At 43.4% G+C, this 16,172-nt stretch overlaps 1 protein-coding gene across 2 annotated transcripts; it reads left to right on the top strand.

Moving 5' to 3' along the window:
* The first annotated feature begins 4,200 nt into the window (after nt 1–4,200).
* LOC310758379 (ankyrin repeat domain-containing protein 9-like) lies at nt 4,201–15,458 on the top strand. Of its 2 annotated transcripts, none has more exons than XM_083604601.1 (2): nt 4,201–5,739; nt 12,738–15,458. In XM_083604601.1, exons 1-2 carry the CDS (start codon nt 4,867–4,869, stop codon nt 12,909–12,911), a joined length of 1,047 nt encoding a protein of 348 aa, XP_083460727.1. In that variant the 5' UTR covers nt 4,201–4,866; the 3' UTR covers nt 12,912–15,458. The 2 variants fall into 2 exon arrangements, with proteins under 2 accessions (XP_083460727.1, XP_083460728.1); XM_083604602.1 differs by having other exon boundaries at nt 4,202–5,739; nt 15,018–15,458.
* Nucleotides 15,459–16,172: the final 714 nt, after the last annotated feature.

Raw genomic sequence — 16,172 nt, 5'->3', positions numbered from 1 at the left:
CTCTAGCCTGGAGAACATAGCTGTTGTTGCCAGTAGCCACTGATAGCCTTATACACCATGAGTTTTTCTAATCCTCTTAATGCCATCCAAGGTGGTGGCCATTGCTTTTAACTTTTATTTATTTGTTTCATAAGTGTCTCAATCACTGTTCAAAATGCAATATCCTGCCCCCTCACAGTGGTTTGCCACATGTATAATAATGTAAAACTATATAAAATATAAATGAGACCTAGCTGTGCCTTGAGCGGATTGCAGCATCTATTGTTCCTGTTTCCATCATATACTCTGGAGGTTTGGTGGGGAGAGACAGAAAGAGGAGTTGTGGGTCTGCTGCAAAGTTTTCCAGAGCATAACCCAACTAATGCATCCAGGGGTGCAAGGCACAGCACTAGCTGATTGGTACCCGAGGCTGTCCTGTTTTGGTACACAGGAAAACCTGTCCCTTTGGCTTTATAATGTAGCAATGGGGAAGCAGTACATCTGCTCAAGGCCAGAATACAAGAGCCCAACAGGGATAAGCATCTTACCCAGCAAATAAATGTTTGGGAACAAAAAATAACAGCTGGAACCCTCGATCCAAGAGTGAGATAGTGCAGGGATAGCTGGAAAAACAACAGCTTGTGCCAAATCAACCAGCTGTTTTTTTGTTTTTTTTTAAAGATTTGATTGAATTGTTATGTCCACTTAGGGAAGATTGAAAATAATGCTAATAAAAGGAAGGAGCCCTTGGATGTGGCATACATTAGGGCTTGGAAAGCTGATTCATTTCTGTACCGCACAGCTAAAGCAGAGGAAATCCACTTAATGGATTTCTGTTCTCAGGCCTGTATGTAATAGCTCATTAGAGGAAATACTCCATGCCAACATTTTGTAGCAGCTTCAGCACTATGCAGTAAGATGCAGTGCCATATTTCTCTGCATGCTTATTAAACAAGACAGTAGGGGGATGCTTCCTTTGGATCTGCACTGAAAAATAACTGTAAATAACAATCTTGAGGGTTTCCAGAGTAGTATTCATGTTAGTCTTGCAGAAAAGGAAGTCTTATGGCACCTCAAAGCTGCTATTTTTGGTGATAAACATATACCCACAATTTTAGGCTGCGCAGTTATAGCTGATTCTGCCTATGCACAATTCAACAGCTGACTCTCAAAGAGACAAAACAAGAAACCACTGCTCGAAGAAAGAAAGCTCACAAGCTCCCTTAGTATATTAAATTTTGATTCAGCAGCTAATCGCTGCAATTTGTCCTCATCACTCGCAAAAGAAGTGCTACTCGTTTGCTCAGTAAGTTGGTTATTGTAGATTGCTGCTGCTTGGCTTTCAGAGGGGATAAATAAGGATATAACACAAAGAGTGCAATTTTCTTAATACATATTTTTGGTAGGCCAGGGCCAGAGTTCTCAGTCTATGTTCTAGGTACTCTGGTGTCCTTCAAGGAGAAGATTTCTATTTGTGGACATCTCTAAAGGATAGTTTGCCCACCTTGGCTGATCTTTCCCTGTAATTCTCAGCTATGGCAAAATGTTGCTATTTTCTATAGTGAAATCACCAATTAATGTGATGAGAACCCAGTTGCTGAAGAAAGGTTTCAATGAAGGTAGAAAGTTGTGACAACCCATTTGATCTAGGACAGGGATGGGGAATATGGCCCTCCAGATGATGTTAGTCTTCAACAAATCCCTGGTGGGGGCTTTTTCAAACCACCTCTGGTCAGAGAAGATATAATCATATCATCTCCATATAGGAGAGCAGTGACACCTACATTTCTTGTGGCAAGTGGGCTTTTATATAATTTCCCAAGCAATTTAGCCAGATGGTTAACATAAAGTTAACCCCATAGTTTGGATTGGGGTAGTTAAAAGACCATTCCTGCTGACTCTGATTTTAATAGGAGCATCTTGATAAAGACTTTGAAGAAGCATCAGCAGCTTTAGGGTCTATATCAAAGGGTTGCAATTTGGCCCACAGATGGTTTCTATCTATTGAATCAAAAGCTGATGATAGGTCAACAAACACCGCAAAGAGCCTTGCATTGTTTTCAAGAAATTTCTCAATGAGGTGGGACCAAAGTATAACAAAGGATCAATGATGCAATAAGAATTCCTGGAACTGGCTTTCTTTCTGCATAGAACACAACGGGATGAGATCCAGTCCTGCAGCTTATTAAGTAAAAACAAGTGGCATATATTTTAGAAGGATATCCAACAGATCTGTAATTCTGGGGAAGAGAGGGGCTGCTCTTTTTAAAAAATAGGATGAACTACAGACAGTTGGAATTAAGCCAATCGGATTGATCTCAGCAAATAATTTAGCAAGTACAGGAGCCCACCAGTTGGAGTGTGGTTTAAACAATTCTGGTTTTAGACCCTTTTCATATCCAGCTACCAAGAAACATCATTTTGCATGAGTTATGAGAGAGCCAGTGTGGTGTAGTGGTTAAGAGCGGTAGTCTTGCAATCTGGTGAACCGGGTTCGCGTTTCCGCTCCTCCACATGTAGCTGCTGGGTAACCTTGGGCCAGTCACACTTCTCTGAAGTCTCTCAGCCCCACTCACCTCACAGAGTGTTTGTTGTGAGGGAGGAAGGGAAAGGAGAATGTTAGCCGCTTTGAGACTCCTTCGGGTAGTGATAAAGCGGGATATCAAATCCGAACTCTTCTTATGGGTGGGTTAGCCACTTGGATCTCTGTTGATATTAGAGGCCCTGCATCTGCATTACCCGGCTCCTTTGTAGGGATGCTTTTCTTCCAGGCCTGATAGAACTCCCCATCCAGACACATTTACATGTTTTAATCTCTTTTACTGTTAATTTTTTTAAGCTGTTTGTATTGATAATTTTAATATTTCTTGTAATCCATTAGAAGTTTTACTAAAACCAAGTAGTATATAAATTTGTTAGATAAATAAAAGTAAGATGTAAGTTTCCATATGATGTGGGCCCCGGGCTGACAACTTGTGCCACCATTTTTTGAAAATCTAGTAATAATAATAATAATAATAATTAATAATAAAATAATTTATACCCTCTCATCTGGTTGGGTTTCCCCAGCCACTCTGGGCAGCTTCCAACAAAATATTAAAAATTCATTAAAACATCAGTCATTAAAAATTTCCCTAAACAGGACTACCTTCAGATGTCTTCTAAATGTCAGATAGTTGTTTATTTCTTTGACATCTGATAGGAGGGTGTTCCACAGGGCGGGCACCACTACCAAGAAGGCCCCCTCTGCCCATTGATGGAGCTTCATGCTCCAGCATGGGTGTCAGAGAGCAGGCGGAGGCAGGGCTGGTGTGTGTCCTGGGGGCGTGGCACCCAGTGCGGGCAGGGGGGGTGTAGCTGCGATGGCACCCCACTGGGATCGTGCTGCTGGAGGTGGTGCGCTCCCCCTGCACTCCTCTTCCTCTGCCAGTGCCTCTGCCTGGTTCCCTGTAACCTCACTTCTTGCAGTGAGGGAACCGCCAGAAGGCCCTCGGCGCTGGACCTCAGTGTCCAGGCAGAACGATGGGGGTGGAGACCCTCCTTCAGGTATACTGGGCCAAGGCCATTTAGGGCTTTAAAGGTCAGCACCAACACTTTGAATTGTGCTCAGAAACGTACTGGGAGCCAATGTAGGTCTTTCAAGACCAGTGTTATGTGGTCTCAGCGGCCACTCCCAGTCACCAGTCTAGCCGCTGCATTCTGGATTAGTTGTAGTTTCCGAGTCACCTTAAAAGGTAGCCCCACATAAAGCATGTTGCAGCAGTCTAAGCGGGAGATAACCAGAGCATGCACCACTCTGGTGAGACAGTCTGCGGGTAAGTGGGGTCTCAGCCTGCATACAATCTGCCAATCTACTAGCAAGCCAGATTCAAGGTCCTTGTATTAATTTACAAAGCCCTGAACAACTTAGGTCCAAGCTGCCTTAGGAACCACCTGAAGCCTTATAGCCCAGCTGGATCCCTGAGATCATCTGCAGGAGTGTTGCTGGTCGTCCTCCAAACTGGCGAGGTTCATTTGACAGCAGCAAGAAACTGAGCCTTTCGTGTTATCAGCTCAGTTTTGTGGATTACTCTTTCATTAAAGATTTAGCAGGCGCATTCTGTTTTAATTTTTAAATGCCTGCTGAAAACTTTTCTGTCAGGTTTATGCAGGCAGTTAAGAATACACATTTCCATAAAAGCTGATTTCTGATTTCTGATTTTAATATTTTTGTTTTTTGTGGCATGGTTTTATGCATAACTGTTGTAAACCACAATGATACTTTTCATGAATATGGCATATACTTTTAAAAAATAAAATAACTATACTAGATTAATCCATTGAGGGACTGCATCTGTATGGAGAATGCGTATAAGTGACATCACACACACATGCCCCTACAGTTCTAGGAGCACATAAACATCAGGAGGCACACACACTCTGTTGCAATAGTTATTGTAGCTTTGATTGGGCCCTGACTGCAGGCAGAAAATTGCTCCTTTTGCACAGCTAATTATAGTCCCCTGCAAATAGCTCTCTCTTCGGCTGTTAAATCACAGCTATCTGTATTCCATTAACCTGCGCCGAACAGAGAACCGACTGCATTTACTGCGTGCTTGCATGGCAATGGTTAACTGAGCTGGCGAGATTCTGCTTACCTCAACAAAACCAGCCGCAGTGAGAAAGGGAAAACAATGAATGGGTGGAGATGAACAGCCCGTCAGAGAAAGAGCTATGCATTCCGGCTAGTGCAGTCCAGGCTGCTGCAATGACAATCTGAAGGTTGTAGCAGCCTCTGGAATCTGCATTCAAACTGAACATCAGCCTTCGCTTGCAATTGGAGCCCCCCCCCCCCCCGCTTTCCTTTTTGGCACAAAAGGACTTGTTCACCATTGGGACTTCCGAGACATGGCCAGTAACCAGGCCAGCTTACAGGATGACCAGAGCAGGCATTGCAAGTTCTTATCCTATATGTTTTACCAAGCTGTCAGAGATCACAAACCTGTCTGGATGCTGGAAGACATGAGGACTATGGAGTATTTCTACTGGGAAGAAAATGCCAGCCTGAGGACGTATTCCCCTTCCGAAGCCCTGCTCTATGCCGTGGTGCACAACCACCTGCCTTATGCCCAGTACCTGCTGTCTCATTTTCCGGAGGAGGCTCTCAAAGTCCCCGGGGAACATTTCTGCTATTGCCCTTCCTCTGCTCCTCACTTGGCCATGGCTGTCACCTACGACAGGAGAGACATTCTGGGGCTGATCATCAGCATCTCCCACAAGCTGCCCAGCCTGAACTCCTACATCAACCGAACCGGCTGCTTCCACCTGGAAGATGGGAAGACCCCTCTGCATCTTGCCTGCGAGCTCCTGAGGTCAGAGACGGTTCTGATCCTCCTGGGGAACGGGGCCTCTCCCAGGATAGAGGACAGCAAAGGACTGACACCGCTGGACGTCATTCTGGAGCAGATGTGGGACTCGAAAGTCAACGTGGCGTCCAAAAAGCTCTGCCTCGATTACCTCTTGCTCTTCATGCCCAGCCCCCGGTTCAAGATGAGGAAGGTGCTGCAGGAGCATCCAGAGCACTGGGCAGTTCTGCTAGGGGAGGACAAGTTCAATAGCCTGGTGGGGAACATGCCTGCATCTTTATACCTGCAAGCTATGCAAACCATCCTTCAGACTCTCCCACCCTCCCATTTCCCTAAAAGCATCCAGGAACTTCCTATACCTCAGGCATTAAAGCCCCTGCCTCGCTTCGGCAAGCAGCACCCAACAAAAAATATGGTAAATGTTTTTCCATGATGTTATGCTTTTTTAAAAAATGTCACATTCGAATTGTGTAATTTGTTCAGGTGGGGTTTTCAAAGGAGCTTCAGGCTGCAAACCAAATCCCCAGCGCACTTCCACTTGAGCTAAATAGGACTACTCTCAAGTAAGTCACAGGAGGATTGCTGCCTTAGGGGGATTTGCTGCCCAGTTATTACTGAATTGGTATCGAAATCTGGGCTACTGTTTGATGCCGCTGAAAATCCCAGCCTTAGTATATGTTGTCAAATGAAATCTCTCTATTTTTTTCAGATTAAAAACCCCCTCCCATTCTGTGCATGTGAAAATATTACATTGAACTGAATGTACATTTTGCTCACTGAAATCAATGTAGCAGCATTCCTGATTTATTGTTTGCATTTTATGTAAATTATCCAGGTTTTGCATTGTTGTTATTATTTAAAAGGCACTATTTTCACAGGGCATTATATGGACCAAGGTCCCAATCCTGTACATTGCTTGATGCCTTAACTTCTATTAACATCACTGAGTTTTAAGGATCATAACTCTATGCAGGATTGCAGCCTACCAGATCACTGTGCTGTTAGGGGAGCGTGTGGTGGGGGTTAAAGTAGGAACTCTTTTTAAGTTTTCTCAAGTGCTGCATAATGAATCAGCAGTTATGATCATAAATGTCTTGGCCTTCAGTGCTGCTGCAGTGGTGAGGAGTCCCTCTGGCTGCAGGATTCTGTTGTGTCACCTTAAAACATCGAGCCTTTCTAGCAAAAGCTAGGTAGGTTTGTAGTGTGATGGAAAGGACCCAATGAAACCTACATAGATGGAATTCCTTTTCAAAGCTGAGTGGTAGGGGAAAGACCAATTTCCACGACACATCACAATGTGTCAGACCCTTACCCTCCCCTTTCCTCTCTGCTCACAGTGTCACTGTAGTTTCAAGAGTGAGCATGCCGACAAAGGAAGATGTGGCATGGTCCTTAATGCTAGAGACCTACAGTGGCTGCTTGTATTTTTTTCACTGCAAGAAGCAATGTAATATTAGACAGCTGATGCCCCCCTTCCCTGCAAGAAATGCACTGCGATCCTTGCAGTTGCTGAGAAAAAATGCTGGTGGCCTTCCCCCTCCAAGATGTCTTGGGTTACATCTCCCATCAGTTCCAGCCAGTGTGAAGGCTTTTGACTTAGGAAAAAGGGACCCTGCCCACCTTAGAGGATGAGACCTTGTGAGTGAATGTACAAAGGCCACCATCATCAACCAAAGAGTTTGCCCTGTTTGCCTGTAGACAGGCTGCTCCTGCCTCTCTGTCCATCCCAACTTATTTCCCCCACCCAACCATGACCACTGATGTAACCTGCCTAAATAATGACCCATCAGCATTCCTTCAAGGTGCACAATCTCTGCAGCTCCAGGTGCATGGTTTCTGTTTTTTGTTTGTTCATTCGTTCATTTTACCTCTGCCAGAAAGGATTGTGTTCCCTACATGCCCACGTTGTAGATGGGCAACACATGTTTGCTCCTCTGATTTTGGATCGCATGCTGTTTTCAGCAAGGCAAGGACTGGCCAGAAGAACACTGATAGACAGGGATGGACCTTGATGCTTTCCTGGAAAGAGAAGAATGAGATGCTCTCTCTCCTCCCCCCCCCCCCCCGACAACCCCAGAATTCCACAAAGAAAAGCCAAGCAGACTGGCAGATGAACCTTACCTCAACACAGGTGCCAGGCGAGCAGCCACCACTGCACTTGGAGGCAGCAGGCTGGCTTAGGGGTTGCAGGGTGGGTTGTGTAGCTGCCGCTCCCCCCCTCTGCCTGAGGCACCTGTCTCACTCTGCCTTATGGTGGGGCCAGTCCTGAGTGAGAGCCCTAAGCATGTTTCCTGGGAAGCAACTCGTATGGAAATGGAGGGGAGCTGCTTCCTCCTGAACAGGCTTAGAAGCAAGTTCTGAAACCCTGGACAGCCCCTGCCAGCCTGTGAGTACAGTGCTGCGCTCTATGGACCGAGTGGCCTGATTAAGCATCTGGCAGCTTCGTAGGATCCTATGGAAACGGGGCTAAAGCATTTTTCTTAAGGCAACTTGGCTTGATAATAACCATTGCTCTGTATAAAGCTGACCCGTTTTTCATAGATAGGTCCAAATTCCACGATAATGGGCAATGCGAAGCTGTCCCTTTAATGTAAATGCCTAAGAAGACTCAGAATTTGAATTCCGAAGACTCAGAATTTGAAACAGAGAATAGTCAGTGCAATTTCATCCTTGTGAACAAATGAGCAGGACTTTGCTGTGTCTAGTGGATGCATAGGAGCTGGTGCCCTAGCATACACCAGGCATATTGAGGATACTATCTCAGTCTTTGAAATTTACCTCTGCAACAAAATGTAAGCTATGTGTTCTATTAGAGCCAGTGGGTTTGAACAGACCTACATGATTCGCAAGAATCTCTTATTACGTTCTGGTATTAGCGACTCCCCACAGGTACTTGACAAATCAGACCAAATGCCCCAATCTAGCCAAGCATTTTGTTCTCAAAGCCAGCCAAATGCCTATAGGAAGCCCGTCTAGAGGACATGAGCACAGCAGCACCTGCCCCCCCCCCCAGCTCTGTGACATAATCCTGCAGCAAACTGAGAATTTGTGCCTGCTGAACTTCTGCCATATAGCTGTTAAGGGCGCAAGAGCGCCTTAAAAAACAAACAAACAAAAAACAGACAGTTCAGCATCCCTCTTCCTTTCCCTGATTAAATCCTCAGGACCCTCCCTTCAGCATTTTGAAGTTCACAGGATTGCCTTAGCCTTACCCCACCTATGTGGGGACATAAAGGAGAGGCATCTAGGGAACTTTTGCAGTACATTTCTGATACAGCAAAACAGAACCAGTTTCTAGCCAACCAGCCACACAGACAACACAACTAAATGCCAGCCAGAGTAAATAATGTTTTAAATGAACTAGGCAACAAACGCACACACGTGTGTGTGTACACTTGAATCAAACAATGCTAAAATAATAATCAAATTGCAAATAAAGCCCACATCAGTAAAGCTAACCATGTTGCAGCAGGCAATCTAATAAATCTCATTTTGGTGAAAAATGATAAGGGAAAATGTATCTGAGATATCCCCAAGCAATACTAGCAATTATCTTGCTTTATATTATATGCACCCTATCCTAGCAAACATTTCGAATGCAAGACCCTCTTTAATCTTTCAATCTATTGGAAAATGACACATCCTTTAAATTGTTGTCCCCCTCGCCCCATATTGTATTAGCCGCAACAGACAAAGCTTGGCAGCAATTCCCTGAACTGTGAAGGCTGTTCACTTTGCAGTCTTGTCGCTGCTCAGAGGTTCTTCCTTCTTACAAAAGGGAGAATGATTAGGGTAGTATTATACACTTGCTAAGCCAGTCTCACAGAAGATTTAGAGGTGTGTCTAACCATATCTTTGCAGCAGCCTCCAAAGTCAGGCTAAGAACAAAGGAACCGCTATCCACTGTGACTGATCTACAGAACAACAGAGGGGTTGTTGGGACTGGAGCCCAGCCTGTGCCAAAGAGACACCAGCTGTTGGAATCTGTGGAGAAAGGGCTAGGTCTGGTGTTGTTTTCATTCCTCTTGCAGCTGCAGCTTCTAATTTGGATGTCAGCAAAGATGGGAACAAGGGTGGCACTCTTTAAGCAAGCACTATTTAGGAATAATCCCACAAGGGAGATATCTGCCCACTGTTTTCAATTGGATAAAATCTCCCCGAATGAACCAAACCTTAAAAAATCCAAATCCAAATCCAAAATCAAACAGATTTAAAGGTAAAGGATGAAATTGAAGGAGGTTCAGGATGAAATCCATGGTCACTGATGGCCATTGATGAGAGGAGCTGAAGCATACTTTTAGACCGGGAAGATAATGGAAGATTGCAAAGTTACAGAATAGAGGCCAGTGTTTGCTTTCATGCACAAGTCAGCAGCCTGAGAAAGCTACTTCAGAACTGGGCAGGGATATCTTTGGTGATAAAATTTGTAGGGGTTTGCTTTCTAGAGTGGATGGAGTGAAACACCAGAACTTTAGGGTTAGAATATTCTGGAAACCCTCCAATATTTCTCCGATGAAAATAGGGACGTCATATTCAATAATAATATTTATATCCTGCCCATCTGACTGTGTTGCCCCAGCCACCCTGGGCAGCTCCCAACATATATAAAAACGTAATAAAACTTTAAACATTGAAAAACCTACCTATACAGGGTTGCCTTCAGATGTCTTCTAAAGGTTGTATGGTTATTTATCTCCTTGGCTCAGGGGTCGCATAACTCCATACCCGCCAACATTTCTCCAGTGAAAATAGGGATGTCCTAAAGGAAAATTGGGACATTCCAGGATCAAAACAGAAACCAGGTCGGCTTATGTAAATCTGGGACTGTCCCTGGAAAATAGGGACACTTTGAGGGAATGGGTCGTTCATTATTACCTGTGAGATGAAACTAACATAAAATAACAGTAACAATCCATTTGAATCTCTACCCCTCCCCAAAACCCAGTATGGGGTATCTAATGACCCTGTATCCCTGAGATCCCAAAAGAAAAATTCTAGCTAGCCCATGGCTAAGAAAAACCTCTCGGCAACTTGTTTTAATGGTACTCAGGGATTCTGCAGGTCCCTCTGCATCGTGGAAAAAATAATCCATTTTAAGGGCTACTTGATCGATTTCTTATGGGTCTTGCCAATGAGATTGCCAACTGATCAGAGGCAGAGGAAGGAGGGCTTTGTGCATTTAATAGCAGCTTATTAAGTGCAGCACGACAGCAAACATCATTACCTAGTATCTGTACATTATGCTGTTGTTAAATGCACAGCTACAGTGCCTACTTTATAAACCATAGCTGGCTCTGAGCTCAGTTTTTAAAAAACTAAATTGCAGTTTTCTGCAATGCATATTTTGCAAATGCACATATACTTGCTTTTATTAAGTAGGGTTGCCATGTTTCAAAAGCTAAAATTCCTGTTGAGCTTTTATTTAGGAAGACCCCAACATTTTTGAGCTTTTTATTTTTTTAGGAAGCCTCCCTGAAAAATAGTGATTTTAAGCTTTTTGGAGCTGTTTCCGCTGCATTTTCCATTGTGCTTTTTCCGCTTTGGCAAAATTACCCCCGACATGATTTTTTCAGCCAAAAAACAGGACATGTCAGGAATATTTCTGGTGTATGGCAAGCCTGTATTAAGACATGGGAAGTAGCTTAGCATTTCCTTACTGTGGCACAGTTGCCCATTCTCCCACTACAAGGGCACGGGATAGGCTTTCAGTACGTATGACTTCCAGCCAACCTGTAAATGTTTTGCAAAACTGCCTGTTGTTATTGCTAACCCAACCCTTGCCCCTCAAGGTCTTTAAGCAGAGTCTGGCCAGCCATCTGCTAGGAATCCTGCATTGCAGCTCCTGCATGGAGCAGTCCGTTGGACTGGAGGAGCCAAAGGCCACTTGCTGCAAGTCTGTAATTCTCTGTCACTTTTTATTATAGCTGTGTACACAAATAGCCTGTCAACATTCTCCACCCTCAGCACAGAAACTGGAGGGACTACAATTGAATTTCTGCAGGGGAAGGGCAAATCTTTCATCATTTTTTTCTCACATTTCACAGGGGCAGTAGCACAGCTCCCCCCCCCCCAGGAGTTTTTCTTTCTTTCACAGCCACTGCAAGTCACAACAACAGCAGCTGTGTTGACAGCCCAGCTACCATTTTGCATCCTCAACAATGGCCCTGGAACCGTGTTTGTGTGTGTGTGTGGTTGTTTTTTTTTTGGGGGGGGTGACCACCACAAATATGGTGGAGAATGTTGGGAGGAAAGTCTGCAAAGCTGTCTCCTTTTCCTAAGGAAAAAAGCCATAGATTTTCTTTTATTTTTACATGGGGAAAAAAGCCTGATGAGAAAATTTGGCTCAGCATTGTCTACAATGCTGCCATCATCAGCTTGACAAAAATCTGAAATATTGGTCCAAGGCATTTCCAAATGGCTGCTAGCCATGATGGCAGTTTTCCACTATATTCCTCTGAATATCAGCTTCCGGGATATCACAGATGGAGAGAGTGCTGCAGTGCTCAGGATCTGCTTGTGGGCTTCCCATGGGTATCTGGTTAACCACTTTGAGAGCAGGATGCTAAACTAGGTGGGGCTTTAGGCTCTTCTTATGTTCTTACGTCAGACCACTGGTCTATTCTGGCTCATTATTTCTGGATCTTTGCTGCATATCGTGCATTAATGGGTGGTGATACCATTAGGGTTACATCTGCTTCATTAGCAATCATAGGCCTGGTTTCTATACAGGCACCATGTCTGCTGCACAAGGTATGGCATACCTATACAACCAGATGGCTGCTGATACACTTTCTCACCGAAAACAAGGTAGGGAACAGGCTACCTGCTCAGATGACTGCACCACAGTTTAAGCAGTGAGAATACAATGGTGTTCATGCTTCACTGGCACACCTGACTATGTATGAATGAAGTCACAGGAGAGTATTTTAACCTGCCCTTAGGAATTATATATTTGCCTAATGCAGGGTTTGCCAACTTTGAGTCTCCAGCTGTTTTTGGACTACAACTCCCATCATCCTTAGCTAGCAGGACCAGCGGTCAGGGATGATGGGAATTGTAGTCCAGAAATAGCTAGCCACCCAAGTTTGGGAAACCCTGGCCTGATGCCTTGCTAGTCTTCTGTACCAGAATGTAGTCATTCTACAGCCAAGTCTACCTCAGGTCTATTGGTATTTAATTTGGTGAATGTTTCACTCAAGCAGGGGTGTAGTTATTCTAATGTTGTTGGACGCCATCTCCAATCATTCCCAGCCAGCATGGTCAGGAATCATGACTGCTGGGAGTTGTGGTCCAACAACACCTTGAGGGCCACAGGTTAGTCACCTCTGATTTAAAGCTTGCTCATCACAGACAGCTTTTAATAATAATAATAATAACCATTCCATCACCCTTTCCCATTATGATTTTCATGAGATGTTTCGGACTGCAACTCCCACCATCTGTAACAACTGGCCATGGAGACAGGGGATGATGGGAATTGGAGTCCATAGCATCTGGAAGGCACCTAGAGAAAGCAACCTTCAAGCCTTTCTGTCCATTTCTTTGGGCTTACCCAGAAGCGGGGAAGTCCATGCATTTGCATGGTGACAAATATTAATATAGTTTATTTTTGTAACCAAACAGAATGAATGTTGACGGCAGATGTCCTGTGGCATATTGGACTCTTGAAATAATTTCAAGGGGAGGGAGAGGGAAGGAGGGAGGGAGGGAGGAAGAATGTATTTGTATACATGAATAAGAAATCGCAATTCTTTTAATTTGATGTCAAGTCTATGAAACATTGCAAAAGACTGAACTGCTAGATTCCTCCAGAAAGAATTTGGAAATGATGCACATACGTTTTTCATCTGTGGCACAGAGTCCTAAAATCTTCTGTCAGGATCTACTGTTGCAGTGACATCTCTCTTTAAGTATTCTGTAACTAGGAAAATGGGGCACCTCCCAGAGAACTCGTTGGTCCCCATTGTGTTAATATTGTAGGACCATGACTGTACATTTGTCACGCTTACCTGAGGCAGAATTGGTGCCCGCACTGGCAAAGTGTAGAGGCTGAGAGAAGGAGCTCTAGCCCAGGCAGCTGCTAGTTGAAGCCTTAACTCAGCCACTAGGTTGCTTTAGGCAAATAACTGTTTCCCTCAAATCTCACCGTCTCCCCTGCAGTCAGTAGTATGATATTAATAATACTGATTGACATTACAAGGCTATTGTAATGTGTGATGTGGTTCAGAGCATGCTCAGAAGAATCTGTTGATGCTTGGAAGCTAGAGAAATAGAGTTCCCAACCCAACCAAGATTTAATTCTGCTTTTAAATTCTGAGCTAAAAGAAAAAAAGAAAAAAGATCACATTAGAAGTGCACATTTAAATTTGGCTTTGAAATTTTGAAATTTTGCAAATTTGCAAAGGATGACTTGTGAAACTGGGGAAATTGCTGATTTTCATACATTTGCAATTCTTTGTTTCAGCTATACATTCTACCCCTTTGTATTCAGTATTTGCTTAAATGGGCACATGCTGCCATTTGCTGAATAACATGAAATCTTGATAAATCCATTTTACCACTTATCAAGTAAAGCCATATTTTGTAATTTAGACTCTGCCACTCCCCCACCCCTTCAGTTTTACAATGGAAAAACCTTTTATCCATGTGATTGTACTTTTACCCTCTGCATGCTAAAAGACAAAGATTGTAGTATATATCGCAAAATTAAAAAAATACGCAGATTATGCTGATTGCAAAATTATTTTATCAGACTGTAATGAACCATAATAAACCTCCAACGTAAATTGGATTAGTCTTTTTTATTGCCTGTTGAGTTGGTTGTGGGTTTTATTATCAGTTGGATTTAAAGTGCTGGGTTAATTGCTTTCCCCTTTGTTTTAAACTGCATATGTTCATTACCGGAAAAAACATATTTGAGTTTCGGAATTATTATTTTCACTCATACCACAGAGATGAGTGCTCCAATTTAACGTTTTTAGATCTCTGGGAAAACACGTTGTACTCCTCTGGAAGGGCTCAACGCCAAGAATCTCCAGGCACGGCTGGTAGTGTATGTGTGCCTGGGGAGCCCACTCTGCACCCCGACTTTTTAGTGTGCAATAAACTAAGCTAGACAGACCAATGTAGGTCCAAGTAGGGTTGCCATCTCCCATCTGTAGTCTGAAGCAGTGTCCTAGAAAAAATTGGCAAAATGTCCAGGAAAATCCGGATGTATGCCAAGCCATGCCAGCAGTGATGTTTTTGCTGATTTTCCTTAAAAAAAAGTAGCTCCGGATTTTCACTTTTTTAAATATGGCAACCCTACATTTTGGAGCAAGAAGAAAAGATGCCTCCTCAAAAACTGGACATTGCCTGTTAAGGTGGAACAAGAAAATTGGGTCCAAGGATCTTTGCCACGGGCATGATTACCCTCAGGTTCCAATTGATTTGTTCCATTTTTTTTAGCCCCATCTGTTTCCAAGGAGAGGTGAAGAAGAACATGTGCAATCCTCTGCAAAACTGGAGAAAGGCAAACAGGGCAAATTTATACATGACATGGAGCACAGTTAAGGCCTTTATCTGTGGCATTTAAATAAGGGATGGTTGCAGAATTTGCCTCTGTTGTATTCCACCATAGACTTTGAGGTTCTGCTCTACTAGAAATGTTTTCTGGAGCAGAACTCAAATCTTTGGAACTTGTTTTCCTTTCAGTATATTTGCTACCAGTCTGGACCTATGAAGCCATGAATAACTTGGGACCCAGTTACCTGACACAACACCTCTGCCCACTTGCTGAGATCTCAGAACAAGCCACTGCCTATGGAACTCCACCTGGCAGCTACAAGTGAGTGGAGACTTTTCCATCATGGCTCCTACAAAGGGGGGGGGGGGGAGGCAAATGACCTTGTTGAGTTTTCAGCACTTCCTGTACTGGTTCACTCAGGCTTTTGCTGGTCACTCATATCAAGCCACTGATAATTTTTCAGCTACTGTGATTTGATTTGATTTGATTTAGCTGCTGTGTTTTAATTATTCACTGTACATATTAAGTTTATATTGGTCTTTTTATTGTATTGGTTCTTATGTGTTGTAAAACTGGCTTGGGATTTTTAATGAACAGCATTCATTTTAAATAAAGAAATAATAAATTTATTTCCATAGTTGCTCTTGACTTTCTAGTCCCTCTTCCATCCTGCACTGCACTGAGTTCAACACGCTGGTTGGAAGAGAGGGAGAGCAAGGCAACTGTTGTATGCTCTGCATTTATTTTATTCTTACCAAACTCTGGAATTTTGTGTGTCTCTGTGTTTTTTAATTAAAAAAAAATGAATACCAGGTGCAGCGCCAGTTCTGCCACTACCCCCAAATCCCAATCTCTAACTGAAATTCAGCTGGAAGGGAAACAAGTGAAGGCTAATCTCAGATCAATTACAGAAGGGAACTGAGGAAATCCTCTTATCCCTAGTTTTTAATGCATTTGCCACATCTTTTGGGAATTACTTCTTGATCCACATGCTTAGGGTCACATTACACTTCCCCATTGTTCAAAAAATGCGAAATTATCCTGGGAATACACCTGTTAGCTTCACAGAAGAAAAATAGATTCACTCCCAAGAGGACAAAGATTTGTCTCAGGTCTCATAAGCAGAATATTCAAAGCTTGTGCAATCTCCTCTTAGCCTAAGGCCTACTATGTGGAAATAATAAGAGCTGCCATAAGCTGTGGACATACTACACTTTGGAGTGCCTTCGCTGTGCTTCCTGACTCGATCCACTCATTTATTAGATTTCTATGCTGTCTTTCTGCCAAGTGGTTTACAATTTTGAAACATGAAAACAAACACATTATATAAAATGCAGAGGGAC

The sequence above is a fragment of the Podarcis filfolensis genome (assembly GCF_964270895.1).
Source record: "Podarcis filfolensis genome assembly, chromosome: 3".
Lineage (NCBI taxonomy): Eukaryota > Metazoa > Chordata > Lepidosauria > Squamata > Lacertidae > Podarcis > Podarcis filfolensis.
Note: the sequence above shows the minus strand (reverse complement) of the source record. Positions and strands in the feature narration are given on the sequence as shown.